General features: G+C 39.4%; 2 protein-coding genes across 3 annotated transcripts in view; one reads left to right on the top strand and one right to left on the bottom strand.

Annotated features, from left to right (window-relative positions):
* Positions 1–8,724, top strand: part of LOC140951675 (uncharacterized) — a 31,511-nt gene extending 22,787 nt beyond the window's left edge. The window contains exons 15-21 of one of the 2 annotated variants that reach the window (XM_073400980.1): positions 2,777–2,935; positions 4,006–4,098; positions 4,690–5,345; positions 6,254–6,516; positions 6,626–6,859; positions 7,376–7,455; positions 8,414–8,724. In XM_073400980.1, coding sequence (XP_073257081.1) covers positions 2,777–2,935; positions 4,006–4,098; positions 4,690–5,345; positions 6,254–6,516; positions 6,626–6,859; positions 7,376–7,455; positions 8,414–8,548 — 1,620 coding nt within the window. In that variant the 3' untranslated portion in view covers positions 8,549–8,724. Of the gene's footprint in view, positions 1–2,776; positions 2,936–4,005; positions 4,099–4,689; positions 5,346–6,253; positions 6,517–6,625; positions 6,860–7,375; positions 7,456–8,410 lie in introns of both variants that reach the window. The other variant, XM_073400979.1, reaches the window with a different exon arrangement.
* A 175-nt stretch (positions 8,725–8,899) lies between these two features.
* On the bottom strand, positions 8,900–18,054 carry LOC140951676 (EARP-interacting protein homolog). Its single transcript, XM_073400982.1, has 10 exons — positions 17,971–18,054; positions 16,681–16,764; positions 16,507–16,583; positions 15,886–15,941; positions 15,307–15,475; positions 13,658–13,757; positions 12,383–12,519; positions 11,637–11,804; positions 10,329–10,484; positions 8,900–9,681 (listed from the first exon to the last, which is right to left on the bottom strand). The coding sequence occupies exons 1-10, from the start codon at positions 18,034–18,036 to the stop codon at positions 9,507–9,509; spliced, it is 1,188 nt and encodes a 395-aa protein (XP_073257083.1). The 5' UTR covers positions 18,037–18,054; the 3' UTR covers positions 8,900–9,506.
* Positions 18,055–18,060: the final 6 nt, after the last annotated feature.

The following is an 18,060-nucleotide window of genomic DNA, read 5'->3' as shown; positions in this document are numbered from 1 at the left end:
ATTTGACTGAATGTATCGCGCCTGGGTTTACTCGGTCGGTTTTGCCTCACGTGTTGAGTGATGTTTTTCGGGGAGGACACATAATTTGATCATTTGATGGTTTACAACACAAGCCTCCGATGATGTCCTCCTTGATCATAAGTTGCGGCCATAGAAGCACCGTTTCCTACTTGCGAGGTGCGAAAAATTTTTGATTCGTTGAAATGTGCAGGCATGGGAAAGTTTATGAAAGGCTGGAGAGCGAAAAAAGACTTGGAGAGTAGAAAGCGAATCATGAAACGAGCCTACGGGAATCTTGAAATACTCCCTTACTTCTTTTATTTCAGTCACTTTCGATTAAGCTTTTCTTCAATCAACTTCTTGGGATTCTCGGTTTTATCTGCTGACTTAAGGAACAGGTTAAAATCCGGCTACGTGGGTGTCCTGTGGAATAATCTCACCTTACTCGCTATATTGAGAGTCGGAGTGTTGTCTTCCAACATTGTTACACTGCAAAATAAGAAAAAAAAAGTTGGCCTGTTTGGTTCCGCCCTCCCCACAAGGTTTCGCCCCCCTCTCCCCGTATTGCGATGATCGTGCCATGTTGTTCCATTTCATTACATGAAACAAAACTGTCCATTGTACCATTTATTTGGTTCTACCGCAAATCAGTTATGTAAAAGAGAAACGTTAAACTTCTGTCTTCGTCAACAAGATTAAAGACATCTAACGGGTCGCTTCTAAAGAACTGCATTCTAAGTGATTGAGAACTGGAGCGCGTTTCATAAAAGCAAATTTGAAATGTGGAAAAAAAAACCATTGAGATTCACCTATACTTGGTTAAGCCTGGCTTCTACATAATCGTCTGGATGGTCTCGATCGCCCGCATTATGTCAGAATATGTTCAGACAGTCGAGATGGGACATATGTCATATGCGACGGAACACTTCTGATGCGACGCGGGACGTTGGATCCGAACGATTGGGGCCATCTCAGTCAGCCCGGCTTAATCAAATCAGATGTATGTATACAGTATATAATTATAGGCTGGTTCTCATTTGACGGGTCGGTTTTGTCTTGATGGTCCTCCAAAAATCAAAGCAATCAAGGCAATCCCTGCATGATGATTATATAGAATCCAGCTTATAACTACAAATATAAAGCTGTTGGCTATTTGAGTATCTGACGGCAAAAAACCAAGACCAACCATGAAAGACGCCGACAATGTAAACAGAACTCGAAGTTCGGAAGTAGCCAATCAACTGTTGGTTACGGTTTAACGTCTGTCTTTTTTCTCATAATTTTCCCAAAGCTAACTTTTAATTGCCGTTTATCGTTACAATCCTCATTACAGTTAATACAGTTCCTATTTCGATTAGTTCCGAATGAATTTTACGCACTCTTTTTTTTTTTTTCCGATATTCTGATTTAGAGAGGGATATATCTTTTTTGAAACTATGTCGTTAAAAAGGGGGACAAATGAAAAACTTTTTTTTTTCAATAATGCAACTTTTACTACAATATTTTCTTCAGAAAATTTGAATTTAATAAGGTAAATACAGTCCAATCTTGTAATAATTTATATAGAACTGAGAATTTGAATGTACTGTTCTGATGCAAGAAAGGAATAGATGCAACTTTCATTTTAATTTAGTCGAAAAAAACTCGTAGGCAGTAATATTTTGTGGTATTCCACGAAAGAGAGGGATTACAAGCTTTCTAATAATTTCTTTTAAAATCTTATCTGTAGCGTTAATTAGTGATATTCAGTGTTAGAGAGGGATTAATATAATTGTGGCAAAATACATTTTAATTAAGATTTGCTGAGATGTATAAATTGTCATTTCGTCGTCTTTGTGAACGAAGGGATAAATTTATGTGACTATTATTGTAACATCAGTACAGGTTCTATACAATGATTGTTAATTTTTAAAGACAATATACTTCCATGTACTGTTCGTTTGGAAGTTTTCAATGCAAAGAAGGGACAAATACGACATTTAAAATTTGTTTTGTTGTGTAAGAATCGTACTTAAAAAAGTGTCTTTTTCAGAATGAATATTTACAAGAGAGAATGAGCTCTTGATATTTATTGGGACAAACGTTTTTGTGTGGTTGTATTTAGAAAATAGTATTAACAATAAAGAATGGAATGGTAATATATAACAGCGTGTCTTTACTTTGTCTCAGAATATTAAATCTCAGGAAAAATCTTTGCTATTGGAATGAAGTCCATCTTTAAAGGCAAGCTCTTCTAGCAAGTTGCACAAATCAGTTATGCGCGCGAAAGCCTGATACTGGTATTTCAAAAAATGGTTTAACAAATAAAATGGATTCAGAACATTCCGTCCGGAAAAGACAGGACTACCTTTCCAAATGGTCTGCTGCTCCCGTAAATTTTTCACCGGAACGACACGAAAAGCAGTGTCCCATTCAGTTTTCTACCGGATTTTCCTTAAACTTTTTGTAGGGAAATAACGTTGACTTCTTCCCAGTAAAACGGAGTGGAACAGGAGGAAATAATTTTGGATAATAGAATAGAAATTTAGCTCGATCGCAGAGGTATCCTTCCCTCGCCCACTGGTTTCCTTTACTTCAAGCGGATGCAGCGTGCTGCAATATAGATGTTCTGTACGTGCAAGCTGGCTTTGGTCAGACAGGATCAAAACCAACCAAAAACAACCGTATCCACCGGTGGAGGTGGAGCTGAAGTGTTTGATTTACGTCCCTACGGAAATTTAGGCAAAGTGAAAAGGTCCCTGGCTTTCAAAATGTTTATTTTTCTTATGTTTGCCAGGTTCGTGTTGAGAATGTAAAGGATGCGGCGTGTCATATTCCTGCGGTACTGGAACGAGTAAAACGTGAGTATATGGCGAAGACGTACAAGGTATCATCATGGACAGACTCTACTGACTTCTTAGAACAAGTCGCCCAAAGAACCGGAAAACTGCTTAAGGTATGAATGCCTAATCTGTGTCCTTAGGAATTGGGAACAAGCGGTATATTTACGAAAGACGTCGTTTTCCTTGTAAAGTATTTCTGCAATGATCCGCCGTGTATTTTGGACGGTGATTTCAGTTTGAACGGAATTCTAATGATCTTAATAAAACGTTCATTTCTTGGTGTTGCATTCGTTACTTCGTTTGCTAAAAATTTTGGCTTGTCCAAGCTAACGAAGTATAGTCACATCGACATGATATCTTCCCTCAAGTTAATTTTCTGAGGTAAAATAGAGTAAGGCATGCGAGAAGCGGAGCGGAATATAGCCAGTGCGGGACGCGCCAGTCTTGTGCCTAGATCGCTTATGGACGAAACCGATGACCCCGGGGACGCGCGGAAAGGGGGGCACGGTATTTCCCTCACTTGCTCTAATTCAAAGGCACAACTCGTAGTCTGTGGGAGACAATAGGGACCTTACGAAACAACGACGACCACGGTAACGGCAACGTCAAAAAGCAATGGGTTTAGTGGGCAAAATAACAACTTTGCAGGTGCATCACGCTTTTTTGTACATTTCTTAGCCGTCCCTGCACGACTACGACGTGAAATGACCAAATTTTAATTTGTTTTGAGGACGGGAACGGCAAGGCGATAAATTCTACCCTCTGTGTCTGAACTCGGGCGCGGCCCCCTCTCTTCAGCTCCATCATAAACTCTCCTCTTTTAAATAACCGGGCGACTTTGGATGACCGCGAAATGGTTTGAAAGGATGCGGAGTCTATTTTTCAGGGACGTTTTCATGGACGTCGCCGTTGTCGGATCGTAAGGTCTCTAAAGGTGATGTTACACGGGACGATTCGCAACGACGATTTTAGCGCAACACAACGTTGCAACATTGCAGCGACATTGTTTTGAATGCTTGCAACATTGTTCCAACATTGCAACGCTGTGTTGCGCTAACGCTAAAAATCGTCGTTGCGAATCGTCCCTTGTAACATCACATTAATAAAACTTGCTTCGCGTAGGAATTGGAAGTTACTGTGAAATAACCATGACCGACCATATGTACTTTCTTTACCTCTGCAGGGTGGTGAAGCGGATGTGAATACGGTTGGCAAAATGATTTTGAACGACTTTCAGCGAGGAAAGCTTCCATATTTTGTGCCACCACCACCCAAGGTAAAATTGCCAATTGGCAAGAAAGGGACAAAATCAACGGGAGTCTCAGTAGTCGCCTGCCGCAAGACAACCTTGACAAGAACCTGCTGGTTTCACTGATTTGATTGTCCTCAAGGGAAAACCATTTTAGTCGGAGAACAACAGATACGAATATGCAAATCAAAAATCACAAAAGTAGACTCAAGTGAAAAAGGACTCACGCGAGTCAGTGTCGCTGATAAGTCGTTTAGTGTTTGCAAAAGTTTCAATTTAGGTTGCTTAGAACCTGCTCACCCACCCCTCCCCTAACCCAACATTTTGCCCTAAGTGAGAAGTAAGTGTTAATGTTGACTTAGGGGAGGGGTAGGTGGGCAGTTTCCCGGAAACCTAAATTGATCCCGCAAGTATTGCATTGTTGATCCTTTTTCGACCATTTGCAAAGGGAAGCAATGCAGAATTTTTTCAACAAACAGGAGAATAACCTTGCTGTCAGGATTGAAACTCCAAACCCGGCGGGTTGACAAGATGAAGCACATTTGTTAAGCTACAGAGACTCTGAGTGAACTTCATTCCAGAGTTGGAATTAATTTCGTTTGATCTTTTTGTTTTCAGGAAGGTGACGAAGAAACCCAGGAAAAAGACAAGAATGACAGAAATGACCAAAAGACGTCTCTTATAAGCTTCGTCAAAGAAACAGCTACGGAATCAAACGGTGGACATTCTGAAACAGTCAAAGCGGCTAAAGAACAAGCTACTGTAGACGAGTTAACGGTCAAAGACGGGAACCTTTTGGGTGGGGAAGAAAATAAGACATTGAGTGATTCTACTGCTGAAGCAAAACCCGCTGAATTACCAAGCCACGAAAATGACTTGGGCGAGGAAAAAAATAAGACATTAGATTTAACTCCTGAGGCAAAACTTGCTGAAATACCAAGCCAACCAACTGACGCAAAGGAAGACTCTATCTCAGCTACAGAAAAGACGACAGAAAATGGCTGCAGCGAAGATACCATTAATAATAAAAACACTGAAAAGAGGACAAACACTCCGCATGTAAAACAGAACTTTAGTGAAATTAACGTGGGTCCAGAATACACTGGCGATGATGTGCAACCATTAGAAGAGAACAGCGAAGGCGAGGAAGACATTTCTGTTGAAAGTGAATCTGATGATGAATCAGAGAATGACGATGTGGACATGGGTAGAGATGAAAAGAATGACGAACAGAATGATATCAGGGCAGCTTATGGCAAGCCTGATCGTACTGAGTAAGTCAGTACTAATAAAGCACTGGGCTTGTAATTATTCTGACCAATGACAATAGAAGCAGGTAGTTTGAAATACGAGTCCGGTCAAACGCGCCGGTATCAACTCACAATAGACCTTTTTACCGATACGGCGGCCATATTGAATTAATTCGATTTAAGGAGTATTATAGGATGCCCAGGGGGCATGAGCACATTTCGTTTGTATTTTCGAGCATTTCTCGGGGCATTTTTTCTTGAAGTTTTCTTGGAATAAGATTGTAATGGGAAAAAAAGATCCTTGCGCCGTGTTTTGATGTATATAATGATCGCCCTTTTCCCGAGAAATATACAGTGAAAGACCATATTTCTAATACTAAACTAGAAAGAAGCGATCACTATTACATCCAAACACGGCACAAGGATCTTTTTTTCCCATTACAATCTTATTCTAAGAAAAATTTAAGAAAAAATGTCCCGAAAAGCGCTCGAAAATACAAACGAAATGTGCTCATGCCCCCTGGGCATCCTATAATACTCCTTAAATCGAATTAATTCAATATGGCCGCCGTATCGGTAAAAAGGTCTATTTGTTTTGGTTTTACACGCGCGCGCAAGAGGCACGAAACAACAAACGCAAACTGCAGCAAGATGAAACCAAGGCAAAATTGAAATGAGTTTTTACACTCACTTTACCATCGTGTTAGCCATGTGCAAAGCTTGAAAAATTACGACTTCTTTTCTCTTCATTATACCTGACTATGTGCTCTAACTGTTCTGGTCAACATAAGAAAAACGTCATTTCTTTAATAAAATCTGAGGTTACTGTCATTGGCTTTGGAGTATGTCTGGTTATGTCATGGTGACCAATTAATGCTATTCTTGGTAGTACTGTGCAATAAGTAAATATTTAATTTAGATTTCTATTTCAGGAGCGACGAAATCGAGAGTGAAGATGACGATTTAACAGATGAAGAAGATGAAGACGAGAGAGCGGTAGAGAAACAAAAAAAAACGGAGCTGAAGGATAGGGACTCTAACAAACAAGATAATAACCAACTGCCAGATGAAGAAAAAGATGATGAAGACGAAGAGCTAGAAAATGAAGAAAATAAAACGGATTTGTCAATCACGCGGAGCATGGAAGCTGACGAGATAAAACAGAGATTACTTTGTAAATACAACAACTCGCCAGGTAAATCGTTTTTCTACAAAAGTGTTTTGGCCCTTACGCTTTTGTGAATCATAAATAGCCATCTGATGAATTGAGTGATAACCACCTATTGTTTGGCGTTATTATTCAGGTGCCCAAACGTTACCTTCCCGCCAAGCCAAAGAATGGACTACACCCTCTAAGAAGCGCTTCTCAGTTTCAGTCAGTCCCTATATCGCATGCGTAGAAGCACTGGGAAGTGATGACGACGACAGCCATAGGCATCGTGAAAACCCAGAAGAGAGTCACACGCCGCGTGCGCGTCTATCGGGATTAAAAACAGCGAAGAAAGAAATGTCAGACCTAAGGAGAAATTCTAAAGGAAGTATGTTTCAATAAGATTAATAATAGCTTGTATATTTGATACTTAGAATTATCATCTTACTTTTCCGCTCAGGTCCTGAACATAAATAAGCGAACCAGCTTCTGACGTGAATCGTTTTCTTGTTTTCCTCAAGGGCCTGCCTATTGGCTGAAGGGCGGAAGAGACGCCAGCAGTAGAGTAGTTTATTTCTACTTTTAGTACAAGTACAGACCGTTCTAATGATCGTTTTTTATTGCTATTAATTTAAGAAATTCGTTAAAGTGACGTGGAACTCTCAATCTCCGTGACATAGTACCAAGCTCCCACTTACAGCGATTCGATAACCTACATACGACTCGCAACCCCCTGTTTAGCTCTGACAAAGACTGGGTCTCAAAACGTCGGCTTTATGAATCTTATCATTGTCAACTCCGGGATAGACTGATTTTGTTGAATTGTTAATTACGTCAACCATCATGTAGTTTCAGGGAACAAGATTGTATAGTCATTTTTTACACCATTAATCCTTATCTGCAGATGCAGGACATCCTGGTAGAAGACGCGGTAAACGAAAAAGTGACAGTGAAGATGAAGGTGATGGAACGCCAAAATCAAAGGTAACCTATATGGGTCTTTCCGTGATGTTAACTGGTTAAGACTGCCCTTATATGGCCTGCAGTATTAAAGCAAAACCGGGCCTTGATTTATTGATGGGACACAAACCATGGATTGGAAGTTTATAAGCAACAGCTGGAAGGCCGTAAGGCTCCATATACCGTATTTATTCGATTAACCCCCCTGGGCGCTTATTAAATTTTTGGACCTTGAGAGTGGGCGCTTATTCGAGGCTGGGCGCTTATTAACTTTTTCTGCCTTTAGGATGGGCGCTTATTCGAGGTGGGCGCTAATTCGAGGTGGGCGCTAATTCGAGGTGGGGTGCTTATTCGAATAAATACGGTAGCTGTTTCAGTAAAACGCCTACGCAACCAATTCTTGGTTTGCAATCACGTGACAAGGCGGTCATGTTGGTGGTCAAGACTATAATTTTTTCCCCAAGAATTTATATCAAAATGGTGTTCACGTTCCAGAGGAGAGAAATGCTTTGTTCTGGACCCGGCACGAACATAGCCACCGTGACGTCACGTGCAAACCAGCAATACTTATCCTTAATCCTCTCTAACAGTAGGTCTTCTTTAAAGACTCCCTTTCACCTGCGTAGTAGATATTCGAATGGGAGGGGGAAAGGGGGAAGTCGAGCGAGTGAAAGCGCGAATGGCACGCGAGGGAGTAAGGAAGTGGCTTCACGATTCCCTTCCCCCCACGCACACGCCCAAGTTTTCCCTTTCACCCTCCCTATTTTACTAGGCCTGTCACATAGGCCCAGTTGTTAGATCCACCTTCTGATATATTTGTTTTCTGGTCTTCAAGTTTTACTTTAATTCGATCTAAGGCGTCTTTTTTACTTTGTCTTCTCAGTTTATCCTGTACATAATATTGTACTCATTGTTGGCAGTGCAGCGAGACAATATTGGTAATTAGTAAATTAGTTCTTGTTTTGGTTTACTCTTTCAGCAGCGACGACTAACGACAAATAAACAGAAAATTGGTGTTCATTATTACCAGACAGTAAACGTCAAAAATAAGAATAGAAACAAGAAGGCGAAGCAGCAGGAAGCACCAACAGGAAAGAAGGGAAGAAAAAGAAAATAGTTCAAAGATAACCGCAGAGAAAAACCTTATAATTGACTCGGTGTACACCGTGAAATGATAACATAATGATATCTGCCCAGCTCTGCAATAAATAATTGTTTCTGAGAAAAGTGTTTGTCTAATTGACTAAGGTAGAGGTGAAGTTGTTTCTTTAAATTCTGTTAATAACTTTCATCACTTACTGTCTAGCTCCAAATAAATTGTAGACTGGGGTGCCCATCCTGTGAAGTTGCCCTTAGAAGAGATTCGACTGTACTCGTTATTTAAAAGTTCTTTTACTACTTATTTTCTATAGTTTAGTTTGTGTAGAGGAAGTGTCGTGTTCTGGGTGTCGCCTGAAAATGAATAGCTCTGAAGGGGATTTCGTAACTTATTTTGGTTTCAATGTAACATACTTAAACTTACGAGACTCGTTTGCCGATAGAAACGTTTATCATGGCTTTTATTTTTTATTTTTGGTTTAATCTCATCGAACCCTCAAATGCAAGTTCAGTTGTTAATCTATTTTTCTGAGTTTGCTGACCGGTGATTACCATTTCGTGTATAGCTGATTTTTCCTCTTACAAAAGTTGATCGCCAACGGCGTCTTTCTTGCCTGTCTTGACCTCAGGCCACCTCTCTTGTTAGTTCAGAATATAGATGTACAAGTCGACGCTCTTAAACTCAGCCTGATGCTTGCCAGTACATCTCCTCTTGTTTTCAAAGAAAACAAAAGATCCACTGATAACCAAACAAATCCTGCCTGTGACCTCCTCGGAAAGCTTTTAAACGAGATGTGTGGGGCCTGGGAAGGGAAAAACCTACGAGCATCTTTTCTGCCCCCTGTTTGGCTGTCTCTCATCCTCCTCTCTTTCTTGTCCACTTTATTCTTCATCTCCTTGTGAAGAGAGTTTATTCTAGAAAACTTGTTTTGTGTCACAGAAAGTTCGTCTGATTACATTGTTGCCTATGATTTTAGCTAAAGAAGAATCTTATACTTCTCCGCTCTAGGCACCCTATTTATAACCAGTCGACCATCATATGACAGCGAGGCGAACACCCAGGGGTCAGCGGTAGACCATTCCACAGCATACACGCTGTCCTCGTGTTCATCGAACGTTGCTATGACTCCGTCTTTTGTGGGTTCGCGGGACCTGAAGGGGAAAATACAGATAAACGCTTAATTGAGTCTTGTTTCCATTATTTTCTTCTGGCGCGGTTTACACGAAAACCATAAAGTGAACAATAGGCTATTTGCAAGGTGACGTTATATTACTACTACTACCAGAATCCTTCAGGATTTGTTTTTCTTGTGCATATTTGGGCTTTTGTTATTTTATCCTCACTGGGATTACCAAATTCAGATATGAAAGAACAGAAAACGAAATGAATTCTGGTTTTAGTAGTAAAAAGACGCCATTCTTCAAATGGCCTTTTCCCTTCTCATTTTTGAAAAATATGGTTAGCATCGTTCCAGTGATCCAAGCACAATGCAAACAAAGTTAGAGAGCTTGAGGTCAAACGTTTTTAATGGATTACCTCTTCTTTGGTCTATACGGACCACCGACGAATGGATCCCGACACCCGACGATTATTTCTAAGGGCCTGATTATATGGAGGTGGAGGACCTCAGATAGGTGAGGTAACACGCGGCGCGTGACCCCACCTATGATGTAAACGTGATCATATTAAAATTATATATTTTTAATATGGACAGCCACCTCACCTACCTGGAGTCCCCCACCTCCATGTAAACAGCCCCTACATCTACTACCCATGATAGCGGGATTTTTAAACTGACCCTTTTTCTTGTGCACCGTCTTCTTCATCTTCATCATCCAGATGACCAAAAGGTTCTGAAGACAGAGACACAATGTTATTGAGAATCACTCGACTGTCGCTACTCGACGTCAAAACCAGCTGATCATGGAAATGATTATATCGCACACTCCACACCCTGAAATGAAAATGATGCGAAATGTTTAGCTGTACAAAAGAAAGTCTACTGAATGCAATATTGTGGTAGAAGAGGAAAAATTTACTGCTGAATGCCGTAAATGATCTAACTGACGCCCGGTGCGTTTAATAGATGGGAGGCGTAAGATACCACACGAGACGTTTATTCCCAAAACTGCAAAAAAACTCCACAAAACTAATATGCTTTCGGTGAATATATCACCACAGTTTATAAACAGCAGACAATCCAGTCCATCCATTGATACCTCTAGGGCGTTTGAGAGATCCATATGCATGGCTTTTTAAAGCTCAACTTCAATGTCAGAATCCTTACTTTGTAATGCGAAATCTCTAATTAATCAAGCAAGAAGCAGAACAAATTGAATTTTCTTTTGAGCAATAATTATGTCATGAGAAACTTCTGTTAAACAGGAGGTGTGTAACGTGTGCAAACTTATAAGTGTAGGGAGGGCGTTTATTAGACAAGAGGCTTTATTTGAGAGAGGGCGTTTGGTTAGATTATTTGCGGTACGTGTTTGAATACAGTGTCGCACGCAGCAATCATAGGCTCTTTGCAGCTAAGCCATCATGACACCTACCTTTCATAAAATTATGGGCCATAACTTAGCAAATTTCAGAAATGGAAAAAGCATGTCGAAAATATCTAAATGGCCAAGTTTGAGGCCCTCATCATTCAAGAAAGAGATTTTATGACAGTCTAAATTTTTTAAAAAATAAGATTCGTGTGGAAAAAAATTTTGGAGAGCAAGGCCTTGCTCTCCAGCAACATTTTCCATACAAATCCTCTTAATTTTCCGAAAGTTCAAACTGCTGTATAAACAGTACTCTGTAATCCCAGGGGCCCAAACTTGGCCATTTTGGTATTTTCGATATGCTCTTTCCATCTCTGGCATTCTTTAAGTTATGGTCCATAATATAGATTTTTTAAGAAAAGATTTGATCAAGTGACCCCAACTGCAAAGGGCCTATTAGGCTGTGTTTATGGGCCTTTGGAAGATCCGTAAAATATTGTGTGATACAATAAACTGTATCATCTGATACCGAAACATCAGCATTTTCAGCAGCAAACGACCACTGACAGCCCTATACTTGACGAATTAGTTTGACTAGCTAAAGAGAAAAGCTGGTTTACCAGTGTGAGTGATCTTGTAGGACCATCAGGGGAGAGGTAGAGTTTCTTGTGTCCCAGAAACGTACTTTACAGTCATCACCACAGCTGACCAGTATGTACTGCTTGTTTGGGTTAAAGTCTAAATCCCGCACCAGCTGATTGTGTGCATTCTCAATGGTGTATACAGATCTGAGGCAGTAGTATAACAATTATTATTGTTCTTTTTAAAAGAACCCTTGATCTTTATCCCCTATATTCGGTAAAGACTACACAAGAAGCGTGTCTGTGCGAGTATACGGTGAAAGGGCAAGAGCCGGTTAATAAAGAGTAAGGGCTAAAGCGTTCGATAGCGCTAAAATCAAATGGTGGGATTGATTCTTAGATTAAAAAGCGCTGCTCAAAAAATGTATAGAGACAAAGGGAGAGGGAAAGTTCGCGTTTTTCGCCCCCCTCCCACCCCCATCACGCCTAAATGTATATCCATTTCTTCCTCTTCTCGGGTGTAGCATACCACGGGGTAAACTAAGAGTGTGCTCCTGGGTGCACTTTAATCAAGAAATTCACGCTGTTTAACTCATTTTTTAGGCTATTAATTTGCCTCTTTAGTTAAGTACTCTATTCCACAGCTTTTATCCCTTTTGCATGGCAAAATAAACAAGAAACAACACAAACGAAAAAAGAAAACAATTTAAAACAAAAAACCCAAAAAAAAAAAAAAGAGAAACAAAACCAGGAAAGCAAGAGTTAACTTTCCAGAAATCACTGACCGCATAGTTCTGACATCCCACCCGCGGATTGTCATGTCATTAGCTGTGGCGATCTGTGATCCGCTATGATGTGGGTTCCATCGACCCGTGGTGAACTTAGGCTGTCCTTTTCCTTCTAGTCGAGCTGAATCAATAGACTTTGTGGTAAAAACAATACACTAAAATAAGTCACTTGCTTTTCTAAGAGAAAGACGAGTGAGCGAGCGTGGATATCTCCTCTCGCGGCTCAAGGTGACGCGACACGCGAGTGAGAACTGTGTTCACACAGCGGGAGGGTATTTTTGGAAAAATAAATGAGCGACGTGCTTCTCTTTATGGTTTTCGATGCTATAGTTTTGTCAACAAACTTTTATCTTGACTTTACTGGCTTTGAAAAAACAATTTTCTATTTCTTCACTTAATTATAAGCCCCACTCACACCAAAGCTTAACAGGTTTAAAACCTGTTTAGTTGAACAGGATTTCAAATTGTTTCCTTCATAAAAGTTGCTTACTGACTTAAGTTGATCGCAAATTTAATGCAAATTACAAAACAAGCTGAATTTCATTTGAATCCGGTGAAAAAAAACCTGAGTTCCAGTTTTCCAAGTCTGCTTTTCGTTTTTTTAAACTTTGTTCATTTAAACATGTTTAGTTGGTGTGTATGGGGCATTATAAATCTGTTAGTTTGTCTAAATGACGAACTTTTTCGCTAATCAAGTGACCGTAGTCAGAGTATGTGATGATACCGGCTGTTTGATTTGCTATCGCATTATGTTATCAATTTATCAATAAGGGAAGGTAAGAATTAAACAAGCTTGTTTGCACACGTTTGCGCTTGTTTCTTGCGTCAGCGGTTACGGCTGAATCCACCGCTGAATGCATTGCAAACGATATGACAATATTGTGTCAGAGTTGCGAAGTGATGTAATTGTTGTAAATAAATTTCAGTTAGGTTAATTTGAATTTACAAATTAACATATCTCTAGTTTACGTAAAAGTTTGGTTTTCTGTTGCTCCAATTTCTTTTTCGGCGCTGACTACTTTTTCCTGCATGGTGTTCCGACTACTACGAGTAATAAAATATGTACGTATGATTACAGCATATTCAAACATCTGCGATACTGAATAGTATACATAATTTGGGGTATGTATCATTCCAGTGGAATGTGTTAACCTTAAAATTCTTTGCGCGTCCTGGATTGCAAATACGATAGATGGAATGCAGCCAACGAACGAGAGACGTTTAAGGGATGATAAAAATAGTCACACTGAACAGTAAACAATGAAGACACACCTCTGCCGTTGATGCAGTTCTATCAAGGTCCCATAATTCCAGATGCTGCTCACAAACCGTCACAACTTGACTACCATCCCCAGATGGGTTCCACAACACACTGAAATACATACAGGTCTTGAATGAGCATATTAAGGAGGCTGGCCCATTAACCACTAATTTGCTTTTTTGCAAGACCAATGCTTTCACAAGAATAAAAGCTCAAGAAACAAGGATGTAGCTTGCCGTGTTCATTTTTCCTCAAAGTCAGATGGTGCTTCTACAAACGTAACACCAAAGGTGCAAGATAAATACAAAGACATTAAAAAGCAAACCGTTTTTTATGTGACCTTTAAATGCACCGTTCCTTTTGAGATAAATCGTATGATGCATCACATCATATATGAAAAAAAACAAATTTGTGTTTAATCAATATGTGATGTTTCATGTATAAATATTTAACTGAAGAACCCCTAGCTGTCCCTGGAGGAGGCTTATAATTTGTAAAGAAAACTTTCAATTGCCACTTATAAAAAAGCTCCTGCACACTCTCTTTTCTACAGAAATAAAGTCGAGAAACATTTGTTTTTTCTTTTTTACTTGACCATAATGACAAACAGCACATTGATTGTCTATTAGGTTAAAATTTGGGATGGTTGAGCAAATCATCAAAGTGCTACTTTGACCAAAAATTAATATGCAAAGGCTGCGCCTATATGTTTGAATAATACAAGAATTTACATTGATTTGCAAACCTGCTCATGAAGTGGCCTGTATAACTCATGAATTATTGTTGTACTAACAGTGAAAACAGTGAAACTGTCTATCAGTGGTGAAAGGGGTTTACTAAGTAGCAGGGCTCAAAATAAAGCGAGTTATCGTTGGGAAGCATGTTACTTTGGCAGTCGATGCAGTCATCTTGTTTTGCTAAAGACCATCCCTGAGCCTTGGTTGCTATTTAGCGCAGCAATATGATTATCAACCAATGCCACTGATATTTAAAGGAAATAAAGGGAGATGTAAAGAATCAACCATAAGAGGACACAGAAAAAATCTGAGCCCCAGATGTGATTCAAAGTCATGACCCTCCGTGTTCTAGATTGGATGCTCTAACCTCTGAGCTACTGAGGACTCAATGGCGAGCAAGGGTCATTTTTTTGTGGGCTGGACTTGCGAACCGCATCACACAGTCACACAGTCCAACACAAGGAACACATTAAGGCTTAACTGTATCGCACAGTCACATTAATAGTAAGAAATGTCTCACTCATGAAGGAGCCTCCAACCAACCAACCTATGCCACTGAGCATATGCCACTGAGCATCCGACCTGGAACACGGATGGTCATGGGTTCGAATCCCATCTGGGGCTCAGATTTTCTCTGTGTCCTCTTATGGTTGATTCTTTACATCTCCCTGTATTTCCTTTATAATATGATTATCCTTTCATTAAGCCACTTGTTAAATAGAGCAAGTAAATGATAGTTTTGAGATTACAGACTGTTATTAGTGAACTTGTTTTTGTTTAATATTTTGACTGGTCAGAAACAAGACAAGCATAGATTGTCTTTGGCCAGTCAATGTATCAGGCCACCTTCTGAAAATTATTTTGAGCCCTGAAGTATTGTTTACACTATAGACTTTATTACAAAGTAATGAACACACTCTGACCTTCTCATGTTTTCCTGCTTGTTATCAAATGTACAAATGAGTTGAAGAGATCTTGAATGCCCTGAGCTACCAGGTACAATCCCAGGGGAATCCAGACTAGGGGGCTCAGTGTCATCAACAGGGGGAATTCTCCAAAGAGCTCCTTGTATTTCAGCCTTAGAATCAGACACTGGGTCAAGCAATAGACAAGAAGACCACTAAGAAAATGTGAAATGCTCATAGTGAATCCTCCAGGTCCATATAAAAAAGGGTAAATGTCTAATTTCCCCATTATTACTTGTGTTTATGTGATTCCCTTATTGATTATTGGTAGAATTTTGTGATACCACCAATTTTTAATTTTTCAATTCTGTGATGTTAGTTTAAATAAATTCCTAATTTGTATGTATTAAACAAGTTAGGGTGACCGTAATAAAACAAGGGCCTCTTGTCTTCAAAAGGGTGACAAAATGAAGAATTTTTGTCTTGAACAGTGTCAGGGTTTGAAGGCTTCAATAGCATACTACTGCCCAAACTTCCTTTCCCCAGGAGATTTTATATACCTTCAATTTCTTTGGGAAAAGCTAATCAAGGGCCTACCTCTGTTATAACAAGTTGCCAGGATACTTTTGTCAATTGGACTTGTGTTCATGGACCTACATATATAGTGACAGAATAAAAAACCTTAGGACTGTCTGCTATTTTACTGTCAACTTCAACATGTTTTCACAATAGTGAAGTGATAAATGCCTCAAAATTTAGCTTTAAATAAGAAACGACCTGATTACAAATTGTGGACAATCAAGATTGTCGTAAATTATGTACAGTAAATAGAAGTCATAGTGAACTATTTATGTGTGTGTGTTTTGATGTTCTGGTTGTTAGGGCAGGAAACAGTAAGAAAACAACACAGATCAGGGACATCTCTTTGAAATTTTTTAACCTTAGTTGATTCTCAATTTCCTTTGTCTCCTAGCCATAATTATTCATGAGTTAGGGTTAGAGGACAAAAGAAATTGAGAAACAATCCAGGTTGAAAAATTTTAGCCTGAATTTATTTTTTACCTGTAACATATACATTTTAATGACTCTTTATGAGCATTTTAACCCTTTTATGAAACGTATGATAAATTCCCATACAAATCCTTATAGTTTCACTTCAAGGCAGCTATTGTGAGCCTGGACTCCCTGCGATCATATCAAACTAAAGAGAGTCCTCACCATATTTCTCCTGCAGAATGCATGAAAACATTTTTATTTATAACATTGCTTTCATCATCAAAGTCTATCAGGTGAATCTGAAAATAATTGAATAAAAATATCATGTCATTAAAAAGACCAAATATGTGTAGATGTGACTGAAAGATAACAGCAACCATTTTTTTCATTTCTCACCTGGTTATCAAATTTAAGAGATTGTGTGCCAACAATAAACCTAATCACATCTGTCTCTGCATGCTGGGGAACAAGAGCTCGAGCCTATAAACCAACACATAATGGTGCATCATTATTAAAAGGGTATTAAACTATAACGGTGACTTTTTAAATCTTTTATGGTAAGTATTTTTTTCATCCAATTTGATTTTTTAATATTAAAAGAAACTCTTAAGCTTATAAGCATATTCTATTTTTGTCTTTATACTACTACATGAGAAATTTCTGCAATTTAATTGGCTTAGAGCAGTGGTATTTCAGCTTAATTTGAAACACCAACATGTGAAAATTACAAAACCTTTGCCGGTAGTAGTATAAACAAATACCGTAAATCCTCTATTAAGCCCCCCCTCTGAGATAAGCCCCTCCTCTCTAATAAGACCCCCCTCTCTATTAAGCAGCCCCACCCTCCCCCTCCCCCAATCCTTATTCTTCACAAAAAAATTAATGATTAACGTGGATTGATCAGTTATGGTTTATTCAGGCTGGAAGTTCAAATTGTTTTTGGTCTTTGGCCGCATGACCTCCAACTTCATATGCTTAACTTTCTCAATTTTGCGCTCTAGTTCTCTGTGGAGAATCGTCACCATTTTCTTATCGTTAGACAAAGCAGTATACCGCCTGGGAACCAAAAGTCCATCCTCGAGAAACCTTGCTCCTGTCGGTGAAAATTCTAAGCTGCAACCTTCACGAGATAAAAATTTACACAGCAGAAATGATAATTCTATAGGCAAATGTCCAACTAGTTCTTGACCTTGACAGCTGCTAGTAGACAGGCAGTAAATGCCAACTGAAAATGCCAACCACGGTATTTTGCTACAGGTGATGCGTTTCACTAAATTAAGCCCCCCCCCCACCCCCACCCCGCCTTCAAAAGTGCTTGAAAAAAATAAGCACCCCCGGGAGGCTTAATAGAGGATTTACGGTAATAGCATGATTCGTGCGTGATATTTGGCATAAATACCACTCGTGATATTTCAAAATTGTCTCACATTTTACTCGCCTAACAGCTCGTGAAATTACGTGTAACAATTTCGAAATATTACTCGTGGTATTTATGTCAAATATCACTACAAATCATGCTATTACCTATGCTAATTTTAGCAAACTGGGATTCGATCCTGACACGGTGAGAGTCATCCGCTTAGGCATCTGAATGTGTGGTATGAAGGAAAAAAGGTTGTATGGTTTACATATTAAAACAGTGGAGAGGAAACGCGATAACAATAAAAGAGAAAGTCAATAACTTACATTTAACTCTAAACCATAAATTACTGGAGAATCGTCCTCCATTTTGATCTTAGGCGGAAACCGCATTAGCTTGCGGACTCGAGTGCTGCA

Source organism: Porites lutea, chromosome 11 (assembly GCF_958299795.1).
Source record: "Porites lutea chromosome 11, jaPorLute2.1, whole genome shotgun sequence".
NCBI classification, from domain to species: Eukaryota; Metazoa; Cnidaria; class Anthozoa; order Scleractinia; family Poritidae; genus Porites; species Porites lutea.
The sequence above is the reverse complement of the archived record's forward strand: the minus strand, read 5'-3'. Positions and strand labels throughout refer to the sequence as shown.

Coding starts and splice junctions, on each gene's coding strand:
- LOC140951676 (XM_073400982.1), bottom strand. CDS start 18,036: ATGCGGTTTCCGCCTAAGATCAAAATGGAGGACGATTCTCCAGTAATT. Junction 16,584..16,680: donor CTCTTAAATTTGATAACCAG/GTGAGAAATGAA, acceptor AATTATTTTCAG/ATTCACCTGATAGACTTTGA. Junction 9,682..10,328: donor GACGGTGCACAAGAAAAAGG/GTCAGTTTAAAA, acceptor TTTCCCCTTCAG/GTCCCGCGAACCCACAAAAG.